This window comes from Protomyctophum bolini (genome assembly GCF_963924005.1).
Source record: "Protomyctophum bolini genome assembly, chromosome: 19".
Classification (NCBI taxonomy): Eukaryota; Metazoa; Chordata; class Actinopteri; order Myctophiformes; family Myctophidae; genus Protomyctophum; species Protomyctophum bolini.
This window is the reverse complement of record NC_137880.1, coordinates 15,991,801-16,007,513: the sequence shown is the minus strand read 5'-3', so window position 1 is coordinate 16,007,513 and position 15,713 is coordinate 15,991,801. Positions and strand designations below refer to the sequence as shown.

At 43.6% G+C, this 15,713-nt stretch overlaps 1 protein-coding gene across 1 annotated transcript; it reads left to right on the top strand.

The window, feature by feature from the left end:
- Window positions 1-80: 80 nt before the first annotated feature.
- On the top strand, window positions 81-15,401 carry LOC308334824 (uncharacterized protein). Its single transcript, XM_080791689.1, has 14 exons — window positions 81-310; window positions 450-1,019; window positions 1,235-1,567; window positions 3,582-3,827; window positions 4,424-4,523; window positions 4,802-4,879; window positions 5,769-7,520; window positions 8,252-8,374; window positions 8,466-8,594; window positions 9,228-9,420; window positions 9,987-10,111; window positions 10,263-10,453; window positions 11,645-11,778; window positions 12,163-15,401. Exons 1-14 carry the CDS (start codon window positions 225-227, stop codon window positions 12,393-12,395), a joined length of 4,293 nt encoding a protein of 1,430 aa, XP_080647815.1. The 5' UTR covers window positions 81-224; the 3' UTR covers window positions 12,396-15,401.
- The last annotated feature ends 312 nt before the right edge of the window (window positions 15,402-15,713 follow it).

Genomic DNA, 15,713 nt, shown 5'->3' with positions numbered 1-15,713 from the left:
TACATCATACATTCACATCAGAATTAATGCTGAATGCAGACTTTATTATTTTCTACCTCTCCCCATCCCCACAGTCCAACAGCTGGTACAGCCTGGTCCTCTGTGAGAACTTCCTCCAGGAGCTCCTGTCGGGGGTTGACGGCGCACCCAGACACTGGTCGCAGGGAGCCCCCGTGTGGAGGCAGGCTTTGTCTGCCTTCCTGAAGAGGAATCCCTGCCCTGCTATGGAAGACCTGGTGCAGCTGGCACACCTCGCCAACGTCATGCCCGATGGCCAGCTCCAACAGACGGGCCAGCAGCTGTCTGAGAGGTGAGCGCCTGGTCATGGAAGATATGTTGAACACTTGCAAACTGGTGTCCCTCTTTTGGGCATGTCATTACTGTCAAATAAAAATGTATATGGTTAATTGCATTGTATTCCCTGAAGCTAGCTTTTTCACCTCCTACAGATGTATGATCCTCAGGAAGCTGCTCGGCTGTCAAGGGCCTGCGGCCATCAGCGACCTCAGACTGGCTCTGCAGTGGCAGTATGACTTCTTGAGACACGCCAACCATCTTCCCCAGGCTCCCACTGACCCCGTTAACAGTGGAGGAGCTGCGAGCATCCAGGAGGCCTCCCATACCACATGTCCCCTCTCCGGAAAAACATTGCGTAGATCACAGGACGATATCAAGAAATCATCTCGTAGATCGCAGGACGATATCAAGAAATCATCTCGTAGATTGCAGGACGATAGCAAGAAAACCTCTCATAGATTGCAGCACGATAACGTGCAATGCTCTCTTCCTAACCTGAACCAATGGGGAACTGGGAAGGAAGCGAATCCCCTCCGAACCAGCCCTGTGGGTACTGGAATGGCGTTGCTGGTTGAGGGCAAGCCCCCCTCTATCAGCTCGTTTGACTCTGGCTTTGATGGGGCAGGAAGCAGCGGTCACCTGGAGGCCGGTGGAGGGAAAGAGGGCTGGGAAGGACCGTGCAGGTCGGCAGGAACCAGGGACTCGTTCAGACCTATTTCCAGGTAGAGTTGTCATGATCCTGAAGTTTTGATGATTAATTTATCGGGCCATGCATTTACTAATTGTTTTACCGACAAGCTCCCAATGCATGAGCTCGTAGATCAGCTATTGTTCAACAGATTAATTGATGGGATAAGTGGAAACAATCCTGACGATCATCACAAATGATTGCGATCAGGTGATCATGTCGTAATTGTGGGCCTGGCCTCTTTCCTAGGCAGCCGCAGATTCACGAAGAGAACGCGTCCAGCATGTCCGACTCTCAAGAGTGCAGAGACGACTTTGATTTGGACTCAGTGGGAAACGGCTCCAGGGCCAGCGTCCGGGTAATCCCCCAGATCACCGTGGATTCCCTCAACCTGGAGATCAAAGTGAGGCGGTCGACGAGGCTGCCTGCCAACCCCTGGCTCAGCTTGCCCGTAGACGACCTGGAGAAGTCGTACACTGTCACGGTTACCCAGAACCCCCCGGGGTCAGCCTCGCAGCAGAGAGACCCCCAAGGATCTGATCCTTCAGAACTCTACCGCCGTCATTTTGACGTGTCCATCAGGTAGGGCTGCAACTATTGATTATTGTATCCATTTATTCTTGTATTAATCTAGCGACACTAATCTGAGAGGATTGCCATGGAGTTCGAGATGGCTTTGACCTCATGTCTCACAGCACACACATGCTTATTTGACATTTTACACAATTGCTAAGTTGTAACATCTGTGCCCAGAGTCACATTGGTTTCTATGCATTTTTTGTTTGCTATGCACCATTTTTCATGTATTTTATTATTTTCTACCAATCTACTACGCTTTTTTCTAATTATCTGCTGGACTATATGCCATGAGAAACCAGTTAGATACATGTGTTGCTATGGCAACAGGCAGTGATTGGAAAGCCCCGCCCACAGCTCACCTGGCTGATGAAGTGAGGGGCAATCCCATTGTTTGAGCCACCTGGAGAGATTGACTCTGGCAGTCCAGAGTGGAGGTGCAGAGAGACAGACAGTCTACTGAGGAAGCAAGAGGAATATTTCCCAGGTCTTGCCATACAGCCATTTGGATTTTTCCCTTTAATATTGGATTCTACCTTTGGATTAAGAGACCTTCTTGTTTGGATATGATCGAGGACGGACTTCGCGTAACGGTGTAAAGGGTGGTAAGAGGAGACTTGCCACTACACAACATTGACCGGGTTCCATTTTGGATTTCTTTTTGGACATTTAAGTTAGCTTTGGACAGTGCAAGGACACTTGAGCTTCACACCCATCCCTTTTGAGGCGGTTTATTTTGATTTCATTAAGTGACCATTTTGTTATTGATCTGATATAAATCACAGTTAAGCTTATTTACTGATTCCGGTAGTGTTTCTTATTCTGAACTGACCCACCACCTCCCTCATTTTTGCTATAATTGGTTTATTTAATTGTTATTATTGTAACCGTTATAAAGTACTCTGCCTGACTGAGTCTGCCAAGGTTTTCACGTATTGTACAGTAAGCATGACACTGCCTTTTCACACTATACCATTGCTGGCTACTGAAGTCGTGCAATGTCATTTTCGTCATCACATTACAGTAGGTCCTAGCCCCTCTCGGAACCCCCTGGGTCAGCCCAATCTATCGTGCCGAACCGGGCTGACCCATGGGGTCCCTGTGCGTTGATGTGTTTTTGTATGTAAATCATAGAACGCAGACATAAATATCGTCGGAAACGTCGTCTCTGCGCCGTTTGAGTGATTCTGTTCGTTTGAGTGATTCTGATTCTAAGAGCTCTTAAGTTACAACGGATAACGCTGGGAATTCTCCTGTGCCGCGGAAGCCGTTAAGTATTTTGTTTGACCGATTTGGTCGCTTTGATTCTTCTCTTCCTACCTTGTTTATTTACCGTTTATTGTACCGCCTCCCGCTGCGGGGTTGGCTTGTGCGTGGCTACGTTCCTGCGTCTGATCTGCTCTATCATAGCTATAGCCACTAGCTAGCCAGATGGGCGGTACAATGAGGTGTCGATAAATAAGGAAGGAAGAGAAGAATCAAAGCGACCAAATCGGTCAAACAATAACTGCTTCCGCGGCACAGGAGAATTCGCGGCGGTATCCGTTGTAACTTGGAGCTCTTAGAATCAGTAACACTCAAACGAATCCAAAGGTATTCATGTTTGCGTACCCGGTAGCAGGGTAGCGGTGGAATAGGACCCCATGGTACTGGGTCTCAAAAATGTCAGAAACTTCAGTACCATTGGGGTCTGACTTGTGGGGCTAAGTAGGTCCCCCCCTCCACCCTTTTTCCCTCAAACTTTTTTCTTTTAGTGACGCTAATTCTCTATAATAATAATATTTATTTACGTCAACGAAAATTTCCTTTGATTAAATTGTTTATTCTTATCAAATTCTTAAGCCCTATTTTCTACTCAAAAATGGCAAATAGATAAACAGGCAAACATTTGGTGCCCTCTGAGTTTGTACATCTGCTATTTTTGCTACTTATGCAGTTAAAACCGATTGACTCACTTTTTCAAAAGCAATGATTGTATCAATTTCATTAGTTTGACTAACTGTTGCACCACTTGCCTTAGGTCCCGGGACCTGCCCACGCAAACAGAGGTACCGCCCAGCACGCAGGACAAAGGGCTTTGGACCAGGGATTGGACACTGCAGTCCCAAAGCAGCTGTGAGGATCCAGAGCTGAGCTCCATTTGCAACGTCCTGTCTAGCACCATTACCGAGGGGCAAGACCAATCCAACTGCATCACAGAGGGGCACCCCACTCTGCTCTGGGATTCATATGACTTCCATGATCAACATCAAGATGCCACTGATGGGTAAAACTAATTTCTACCAATAAGATCTCCCCTGCCCACTTGGGTTGGAGAGATGATTGCGCTTTGAGCTTCAGGTAATACCACTCAACTAGTAGGCTCCAAATTCCCCAATATCAACTGCAGATGTACTACTAGTTATATTGTATTAACATACCATCATACAGATTTCATTCATTAATATAAGTTCCAGGTTGTAGCTTTAAATCATGTCGGTTATTTTAAGTGATGCACATGGCGCAATGTAAGTTTTTCCCAAATGGGTACAGTGGTAAATTGATTCTAAGCAGTCTAATTCTGCTCGCTTCTTGACGGCTTTTAAATCTTTAAAACTAATTTCTTCTCCCTGGCTTTTAACTCCTTTAATTGTGTAAGCCTTAAGCCTCGATTTGCGCCTTGGCTTATGTCCTGTTTTAATCTTTTGCTTTGTTGTTTGTGCAATTTTTTTTCTTCTTTGTTTTGGTTGATCATTGTAAATGTGCTCTATAAATAACGTTTGATTTTAACAATTCACCAGAATCACCAGATGCTAACAACCGAGATGGGAGAACAGCCCTCATTAGTCTGCATTTCTTTCCAATCTTTTCCAAATTAAGCAGTTCAGATGTGGGCTTGTGTCCAAAGGATTGGGATGTGAAGGAACAGGAGGGTCTGAGGGAGGTAGAAGAGATTCTGGACAGAGCTGATGGAATACTACAGGTGAGGTGTCAACCATTTGAACAAAGCAATGCTTAATGTTAATGTCTCACCTACAGTATGTTTAGCTTGGACTTTGGAGGAAGTTTGAATGAAAGGAAATGCTGTTAAGAATATTTCTGTCACAAAATTATTGTTTTCAACTAGGGCTTTTATGACTACAGATTCTTACTAGTTAACTAATTTGACCTAGTTAGTCGATGTTTACCTATTATGTAATAAGATTTCAATCAAATACAAATTTAGTATGCATTTTATTGGACTGTTTATGGGGGGTGCAGGAGGAAGAAAAGGTTCTGGCCCAGGAGGTCATGCTGGATGTTCTGTGGAGATGGGACAGTAAGGACCATATTGGTGTGGTATGTTAATACATTATTTATACAGAAATATCTCATGGTGTGTACTTAATACTTACTAGGGGTGCAACAGTTGAATACTCAAAGAAATTATGAAATTGGTGAAAAATACATTATCTGCTATTTTGGGTAATTCTGAAAGTACAAAATTAGGTTTAATTAGTGGATTATTCTTCACAATTCTTCACATTGAATATCTTTATTTACTTGCGCAAGCAGAGCGCGCAAGTAATAGTTTCGCCCGGCTCGTACGCACCGTCCCAGCCAACCCGCCACTTTTGATGCGTATGCACCGTCCCAGCAAATTGTGCCTGATTTGCTGGGACCAGATTACATGGTGTGTGTATATGTATAACTAGCTCTCAATGATGACGTAAGAAATATGTGGATTAAAGGACCCAATGCCAGAGTGTAATTGGTTTTCGATGGTGACGTAATGACGATATGTTTTAGTGTTGGGAGGATTAAAGGTAAATAATGCTCCTGTGTATACATGTATGTAATCTGGCACCACTGCCGTATCAGGCACAATTTGCTGGGACGATGCATACGCATCAAAAGTGGCGGGACGGCTGGGACGGTGCGTACGGCGCAAAGTAACCACAGTATACCGCTAATCAACTTACAAATTACATATACATAGTATATGTATATGTAATTGGTTGACAGTTTGTAGCGGTAGTTGGCCATTTATGGCCTACTAGTGTGCAACAAGAAAGTATGCACTTGACAGAGTGCAGTTCTAGTTTATATATATTTTCTAAAATATCAAAACTCAACCTTTCTTAATTATCCATTAATCCAAAAATAATTGATGCAAAAATGTGCAGTCCTAGTATTTACCTTCAACCGTGAGAACACATTTGTGCAATGCCCATGCTCCATTTTCCAGATGTCCCCCAGCGATCTGATGGAAGCCGGTGTGCTAGGCCTCGAAGATGGCCTTGCCTCTGGCGACCTTGAGGACCACAGTGACTGGAAACCACTGCATTCATCAAGTCAAACCGAGGCTCCTCCCGAGGACCATGAATGCCACGTTGAAGCTGTGAACCCAACGCGACGACCCTGCAACCGGGCGGACCTGCTGACAGAGCTCCGGAAGGTCAACATCCTGGACGAGCTGATCGTCGAAGAGAGCCTGAAGATTCACAAGCTCAGACACGACGACAACGTGGAGGAGACTGGGCCCCCGGGCGGGAAATGCGCCGCGACAACTGGTCCCTCGATTACGAGCGAGGAGAGGGAGGTCTTCCGGCTGCAGCTGGAGAGGGAGAAAAAGGAGGTGGAGAGGATGGAAAAGAGCTTAAAGAAAGATCAGGACCAAGAGCGCAATGTCAAGAAGCACAGGAGCAAAGCGAAAAAGATTGTGAAATGTTCTGCACTGGAAAAGATGCGAGCGGAGAACGCAGATGAGGGATTGCTCTGTAATGGCCTCTCGTCAGGAAGTCTAAGCGAGTGCAGTGACTTGACCTCAGTAACTCCACACAAGTCCTTAGAACTGTGCACCAATAAATCCAGTAGCACTACAGTATCGCCTGATTCAGATCCACTTGTAGACGGCGCTGACCCAAGCTGTGATCCAAAGGGCCTGAATGGGTCTGTCGCTGAACCCGCAGCACCCAGCATGACTCCATTCGTGGATCTGAAGGAGTCTTCTGAAAGGATGAAAAAGGAACCTCTGGAATGTATGAATGCAAAGGAATTGGCTGCACGGTCAGAGCCAAACAGCAACACATTAAGCCCAGAAGCTACCACGATACCAGAAATGGGACCGGGCGACAGAGCTTTTGATCCAGGCGGTAACTCAACGTATGCTCCTGTGCCTAAACCGCGAAAGGCATCACTTTGTGCAAGCTCCCATATCGCAGAAACGGAGTTTGCATGTATAGTAGTGCCCCCTGGTGATGCAGCTCCCACTTTTCAACACGGTGACACACGAGACGCCCTACCGAAGCCCAAAGAGAGAAAACGCAAGTCTCTGGTCAACTGTGACGCCATCGTATTAAATCCCAATGTCAAAGAACACCATAACAACAATAACAATAACAGCTGCCTGACTGAACAATTCATAAATCCCAATGTCAAAGAACACAATAATAACCCCCTGACTGAAAAAATCCTAAATGTCAAAGAACACTGTAACAACAATAACGGCCCCCTGACTGAACGGGCCATGGTGTCATTCAATGAACCACAGTCCACTAATGAAACCTCTCCCCAAGAAAAAAGAAACGTCATGGTGGCTCCTGAATCCGTAGGCACTTTTCACAAAGATCCTGACGACCAAACGGAGGCTGGTTCTTCTCCTGCTGCAGACGGGTGCCTAAACCCACAGTCTCCACCACAACCAGAGGACCCTCCCGATTTACCACCACAACCAGAGGACCCTCCCGATTTACCACCACAACCAGAGGACCCTCCCGATTTACCACCACAACCAGAGGACCCTCCCGATTTACCACCACAACCAGAGGACCCTCCCGATTTACCACCACAACCAGAGGACCCCCCCGATTTACCCGTCCCGTGTGACCCGGGTGGAGGCAGAGGGTGGCGTAAAGAGATGTCCACTTGTGAGGCCACCCGGATGGCCGGCACGAGGTCACCTGTGCAGCCTCAACTTAGCGACATCAATGTCAGAGCGGTCAGTTTGTCCTTTTTTCTTTCTACAGTACATTTTAGTAATTTTTCTTTTGTACAGAATATAAGAGTACTTTGATTATAAGACAACCCCCATTTTTCAAGACTCTTTGTGGAAAAAGGACATTGAATGTTAAAATAGTCTAGTCCCCGATTATAATATAACCCTTTTTTTTTTAAGACATTTGCATTTGAAAATAAAAAACGTCTTATATTCAGCAATGTCCGTGTACCTGTTTGTGTACCTGTTTGTATTATATAAAGTTGAGTTCAAGCTACACTACCACACCTACTCTTTTTTTTTTTTCACTTGATTTTTATTGAAGAAAAAACAGACAAGAACAAACAAGACTATACAGAAAGAAACAAAGACAAAAAGCTAAAAGACAAGGCTGCATTTTTCATATTGCAAAATACTTTCAATGAAATCCTATTGCAATATCGCTAGGCTGAGAGAAGAGATCCCACTTTTTATAGAATTTAACCTCTTGTAGTCCAAGTATGAATGTTAGTTTTTCCATAGCATACAGTTCCTCAATAATGACCATCCATTGATCTTTCGTTGGTGGGTCCTGCTCTTTAAAAAAATATCTTTTATACCAGCTACACTTAACTACAACTCCTGCTCCTTTCATGAAATTGACTGAGCAGTGAAAGCTATGATGCCATACTTATTTCATCCATGTTTTTGTTCAAAACCTTCCCCCCCCCCCCCCCCCCCCCCCCCCCCCGCAGATGACAGATTTCAAATCCCCTATAGTGTTGGATACAGGTTCTGGTTTGATGAAAGCTGGATTCGCCGATCAGGACCTTCCAACAACCATATTCCCAACCATTATTGGGCTGCCAAAATATGAGGTATTGCTTGTGTGCTAGTTCTCTGCTAGTGCATTTAAATGCTAGAAATGCTTCTAATGTGCAGTACTGATCAGCAGTTGTGTTTTTGCAGGACATAATTAATGGTCACATGGAACGAGACGTGTTCATTGGACATGAGGCTCAGCACATGAGAGGTGTCCTTGCTCTGAAGTACCCCATAAAAAATGGAATAATTCAAAACTGGGATGAAATGGAAAAGGTAAAAATTCAACATGCGATTGTGCCTTTGTGTTCAACTAGGGTGTGTGTGTCTGTCTCGCATGTCATCTTGATGCAACCTCTTCTGAGCTTGTAGAGCAACTGTAGATGGCATTCTCCATCACTTTTTGAAAGTTTTTAACCAAAATAGGGACATTATAAATGTATTAATGTCATCCTATAAACTTCATTCAGGTGTATCTAGTAATGCAAAGAAAGTAGACTATTAAGACTGTTAACAGACCCATCTTTGTTCAGATGGTATTATTTATCACATTGTCCTACTTAATTCATAAAGCTAGTGCTTGTGCATATTATTACTAAGCCTTAAGGGAATGCAGACTATTCTCCTGTATTCATCATTTCCCAGTTTGTCCACGGTCTTGAGCCAGCAACTATCCAGTTACAAACATGTCCTGGCTAGTGCCACCATATCTCTTATGTCCATATTTGTACTTTGTTTAGTAAAGTAAAGGCCCCTGACATTAAAGTAAATTAATCTCCTACTTTGTCATACGGTGCCACACTAATCTGATCTACAACAAGCTCACACATCATGATGATGCGATTGTAGATCGTGGCCTTCATCAGAGCAAAGTAAAACCAACCAGTCATCCTTGTGTTATTGTTTCAGATTTGGCATCACACCTTTCAGCAGCTCCGCGTTGACCCGGAGGACCACCCGGTTCTGCTGACGGAGGCGGCCATGAACCCCCTGGTGAACCGGCAGCGCATGGTGGAGGTCATGTTCGAGTGCTTCTGTGTGCCATTCACCTACGTGGCTATGCAGGCTGTACTGGCGCTCTATGCGGCTGGGAGGACCACAGGTTATTGGAATGCCCATTTCATTTCTTAGCCCAGCGTTTGTATGGGGACCCCATCTGCGATTATCTGAAAATAACCAATCTAAAAGCTCTCAACGCATCTCACAGCATGATGGCTTGTGGTGGACATTTTAAGTTGACTTAAGTTAACTTAAATTTCCATTATAGGTCTGCAACTCTCAGTTCTCGGAGTCCTTGAAAATAAAACGCCTGAGAACCTCTGTCCTAGTGGACTCCTAATGTGTCATAGTAAATTCGTGTCCTATTATTCTGAAGAACATTATAATCGTGTGTAAAAACAAAATCTAGAATTTGCCACGGATGAGGCTTGCCAACGACACATTTGTCCGTGTACAGACATATTGATGACCCCTGATCACAATGCCTTGTGGAGGATCCTCAGAGCCCACTTTGAGAACCACTGTCTTAGTCACATGAACCCTAGTGTCCCTATTCTGGGCATGTTGTAATAGTCGACCATTTAAAAAGAATAGATCATCTGCCAGCTATCTTGTCATGTAAATTATTATTTTCTGTTAAATGTAAATACTTATGTTCTTTGTTTGTAGGTGTGGTGTTTGACTCTGGGGATGGAGTGAGCCACAGTGTGCCGGTATATGATGGATACTGTCTAGCTCATGCTGTGCAGCGTGTTCCTCTGGCAGGCCTGGATGTCACCATGCATCTGAAAAAGGTGTTCATTCAGTCATACGTTTTCAGTCATACATTCATTGTTCTGAGCACCGCTTAAGCTGTTGACTGGGGTCTCCCATGGCTCTATAATAATGGTATGGTCCCCCTATGTATACATGCATTAATGATAACTCTCATGGTCCCCTAAAAAGCTTCTACAGGAGCAGGGGGTCTGCATGCGGACCACTGCAGAGATGGAGATAGTGAGGGAGATGAAGGAGAAATGTTGCTGCGTTGCTCTGAACTATGAAGTGGAGCAGACTGGCAGGGGGCCCGCCAGCGGAGAGATGTATTACACACTGCCTGACGGACAGATCATCTGCCTCAACACGGAGAGGTTCAGGTAACGCCCTCCGGGGAACACTCTACCTAATGAGCAGAGGCCGTGCAGTGTCGCTTTATTCGCCCATTAAGAAGAGGCAGATTCTACAAAAAGCCTGTATCTGCTGTATATTTAGCCGACGCTAAAATGTATAATGACACGGATGCTTTTTCCAGTGGTTCTTAAACTTTTACATTTCAAGAAGACCAAATGACTCTGACTGAACATATACAAATGGAACCCTTACAGCTCCATTTGGTAGCATTATTTTGTACACTCGGATACAGGGTCTATCTGGAACCCCCTCAAGGAACCATGAGGATCCCTGGACCTGTCAAGAACCACTAATCTATTCTATAAATATAACTACATATTATTTACTCAACTGATCTATATCTTCCACAAGTCTCTTGTTTAGGTAATTTACTTGCCGACTCCTCTCTCCTCACTCTCTCTCTTTTAAATAAAAACGCTATTTTCGTGCTCGGACACAGCCACACGCATAGTTGTCTATAGCAGGTCACGACTGAATGGCTGGAAAATGGAAATTAATCGTTTAGTTTACTGGTTTCAGTATTAATTTATGATATATTCATTTATGATATATTTTATCAAAGGTTATTTTTGCAGTCCGTTTGTATTGAGGGTGGGGGCGAGACATGGCCAAGCATTTCCGGGAGTTCCCAGCCAAAAACGTTGAGAACCCCTGGTCTATAGGAGTGGTTGCAACCACTAAAACAAATACTCAAAAGCCACAAAATCACCTGCCCCAGATGGCGGTATGCAATAAGTCTGGCTGACTCATTCACACTTTACTATTTGCTACTTTGTGTGAATAGTGTACAGAAAACCTGATTTGTGGCATGCAGAGCAGACTACTCAAGACAAGTCACACCACTTTCTTGCAGATCAGATTTGTTTGTAGAGTAAACCAAACCTGAACTGTGTAGTTTACTTTTTACAAAGGCAAAAACCCACGAATGCATTGTGAGATTGTAGCTCTCCTATTTTCACAGAATGCTCCCCTTTATGACATGGCCAGATGTGTTAAGTCAAAGTTTTGTCAAAGTGTCTGATTTGGTCATAATCTACAGCCTAAGGGACCAAATCAGATTCTTCAAAGAAAGGCTGACTACGGCAGTCTGTGATGCTGTAGGCTTGACGCAGGACTTGTCTTAAACCAGGTCAACCTGTTTGGTTTTACTTATCCAGGGCCCCTGAGATTCTCTTTAAACCAGAACTGATTGGACGAGACCATTATGGGATACACGAGAGCATTTTCAAGTCGATCCTGGGCTCAGACATTGACCTACGACGGAGTTTCCTAGGGAACATTGTTCTGTCAGGTATGGTTTTACCGTTTTGTTCATTACACACTGGCCACCTACTTGTTGTTAATGCTTTTTGGAAGAAACCATACCAGCGTTGTATTTTGTAATAACCTTTCAACCTGGCGTCCCTACTTTGGGCATGTCGTCATAGGCAAAATCTTCACAACATTTAAAAAAAAAAGGCTGATCTGCAAGCTCATGTCACATTGCGATGTGTTATGATCTATTCATTATGTGCCTTTCGCACATTTTGAGGGGCTGTCAATTACCATGAAATTGGGCTTTTAAGTGGTTAAAGCTATAACCCAGTAGGGCTGTTATGATGTTGATATACAACTCACTGCGGCAGTGAATTTGATAACCTTCATTGGATATCATTTTTTTCCCCATTCCACCCAGGTGGAAACACACTGCTGCCTGGCCTGCCGGAACGTCTGCAGAGTGAAATCGGGGGCATGGTGCCGGCGGACCTGGCAGACTGTGTCCACATCACCAGTCCCAAGGACCGAGACTTCAGTGTGTGGAGCGGTGGCGGTGTGCTGGCCAACCTGCCATCCTTTTCTTCTGCCTGGATCAGTCGTGAAGAATACGAGGAGTTTGGACCACAGATCGTCTTCAGAAAATGCTTCTGAGCTGGACTCGGATCTGCTGGTACGTGGATTACTGTATAATGTGTACTGGTAGCTGCCAAAGAAACAAACCTTGTCCTGCACTTATCCTGGAGTTCTGCTTCAATAGTATTGCAGTGTGCTCCGCTGCCAATTATTTCCTCTAATATCTCAGCCTTTTGACTTGCAAGACGGGTCGTATCTCATAAAGAACAAAATATGGCATTTTCAGACTGCTTTTCTCCCCCAAATATTCGGAACCTTCAAGTTCTTCAGTGGCCACGTCTTCTGAACATCTCAATGTGCAATACAGCGCTTCCATGGTGCCATGGTTCTGCTCTAAACGTACAGTAATAATACGCTTTTAAATGTTTCGTTTTTCTGTCTGTCTTTTCTACGTTACTGACTTTTGTATTAATTTGATCCTTGTCATCAGGCAGAGTATTGACCTATGCTCTCTATAATGGGAGCTCTTACTTGAAATAAGCAGGCGTGATTTTTAACCTGCCACTGAGGTTATGCCTCCATAACTTACTCATCAAGACTCTCGCATGTTACAAGGATGAAATTGCTTTTTATTAATTAAGAGTTGTAATTTTCCTCAAATAGGTTATGTGTGCGTATCCCTGTGTGCTGTTGGTTATTTTTGCAGCACAGGTAAACACTTGGAAGATTAGAACTACAGTAGAATTAGGACTCGTTAATATATATGGCCTTGTCTTTTTTATTTATTTTTGTCACAATACCCAATTTCAGGACAACCACTTTAGGGACGCACAGAAGACATGTGAGAACATATTGATCAAATTTAAATCTATATCTAAGTTATATGTTCTAAATGATTATAGCTAAAATATTTTAAATTTAAATTATAATCTTATCCATGTGACTCGGTGCAAGTTTAAAATGTTTTAGTTGCATTTAAATTATTATCTTATCCATGTGACTGGGTGAAAGTTACAAAAGTGAAATGCAGTTCGGCAACACAACCATTCCCTTTCCCTATTCTTTCTGGGGGTAGGGGACGTTGTGCATGTCCTCTGTCAGGGCAGAAATCATGACTAAAGCCTAATTTATACTTAGTTATGTGATGTGTTGCACACAAAAAATGACTTGATTCTCGAATATCTCCAGAAAGGCGAGGGAGAAGAAAGTCTGTGTTCAATGTCCTCAAATCCAGTACAAGAACCTGTGTGTTAAAGTAGTTCTGTTCAAGAACATGAACACGTCACTGCTCTTGTAAAGGCCTATTCATAGTCTGGATTTTCGGTGGTGAGGTGACCACCGCTCCGGTGGTGAGCTGACCACCGGAGCTGAAATAACGTTGAGCGGTGGTGAGTAAAAACAGAGAGAAGGGCTGGAGCGGTGGCGGTGGTTTGCCGCGGCTCGTGACGTCATGTTGTAGTTCGGTGGTCACCCCACCACCGTAAATCCAGACTATGTATGAGCCTTTAGTCTACCTACCGGTACTGTAGATGATGATGGGGAGCAAGTGTTGGTTGATGCCACCGTTGCCACGTAAACGGACTTCAAACAAATCTTACAAATTCCATGCAAATCGGAGTAAGACATTTTGTTATCCTGAGACCCAGTATTCATACTTTAGTATCTTGTAGATTGGCTGTTTGGTGTGCAACACCCACATGCAACTTAAGTCAGGCTATAGACTTTGATGATCCTGCTCATCTGATGGTGTATCGCTACAGTATCAGGTTGTCTGGGCAAGAAAGAAATTACCTTCCTCAGCCATAGTTCAACTAAGTCTTTTAAAATGTACTATTCATTTAAGTTGTTGATGATAATCAATACACTAGTGGTTCTCAAAGTGGGGACCCCCAAGGGTCCTTGAAGGAGTTCCAAGGGGTCCCCAGCATAATGAGTGATTGATAGTTGGCAACCAAGTGGAACCTTAAAAGCCGGTGACTGGCAGTGTACAAATGGGACCAAATTCGTTTACATTTGTACACCGTCAGAGTTATGGGGGGCCATGAATACACAAATTAGGGGTCCTTGAAATGAAAAGGTTTGGGAACCACTGCCGTACGGGACCAGCAAACTGGAGTGAAGACGAAACATAAGGATGCACCAATAATGGTGCAGCACTGGTTGCTGGTGGTTGTATGATGTGCAACTACACTGATGCCTACACTGCACTGTTTGGGTTTCCCTCTGGAGTGTTGATTCTCCGCCAGAAGAACCAGTTGAGCTTTTTTGAAAGGCTTTTTGTATAGCAAGTTAAAGTATCATGTCCATGTTGGTTTATGTGATGCATGGGATTGCTCTGAGAATACTGATCATCACCTTGTCTCTTGTGTACAGTAAACTTGTGTACAGTGAATTACTATGCTTTTTTTGGGTCCACTTAAAATATGTATTGCTTTGTCTTCTATTTGTTTTCACTTGTGGTTTTGGTTTGTCTTTGACAGTTTTGTCAGCATGTATTATGTGTTGACGTGCACAGCAGTGGTGATCACTTTCCGCCTGTGAGCGTGTAGATTTGCTTTTTTTTTCTCCTACGTGTTTCAGCAGCAAGTAAGTATAAATCAGGTCTTAGTGCTGTGAAGTTTTCAGAGGGGCCAAAACTGGTGCATTTGCCTTGTTGCTTTGAACTTGCTTAATCCTGATAAGCCCCTATACAGCCCCATGTACTTCTGTGATGCATGATTTGTCTTTTGTATTTTTGTGCACTTTTGCATAGTCTCCTCATTTTGTGTGTCTTTGTGAGACCTCTGTTTTGTTTTTTAATTGCCATATTTTCTATTAAACATGGGGTTGTCATTTGATTTTTAAAGCTCAGGTTTTTGGTGGAAATCGGCACGTAATCACTGTGGGAACTTATGTAAGGCAGATCAGTTGTTCAACACTTGGCCTTTTACAGTAGGTGTAATCCTAGATTTGAAGTGAGAAGGAGTTCTTGCCTTGTTCCAACCTTATACAAATGTACTTTTAACCATCTGGACTGTAACATTTCACCAATGATGCTTTGTATGTCACGTCTTTTTTTTTAGAATAAATATATTTTTAAATCTTTGTTGTCCCTTATGTGTTGAAGTGAAAACATTGTAAAATAAGTTAAGGTGTGAAATTGGGAACATGACAATAGGTGGCATCTACTGAAAGAAGGCAAACATATCTGATATGAAGGTACAATCATGTGAACATTTCAATTGATGATAATTAAAACGCTTTTAAAAATAGATTTTGGTAACCCAATCAATAAAACACAAGGTCAGAGGTGACAGCAAATGGTACAGTTTCATGGAATGACTCAAACATTTATGACAAAGAGCCAAATGCTGTATATTGACTAATCTACAGTAATTAGCTTTCTTTGCCCCCCTT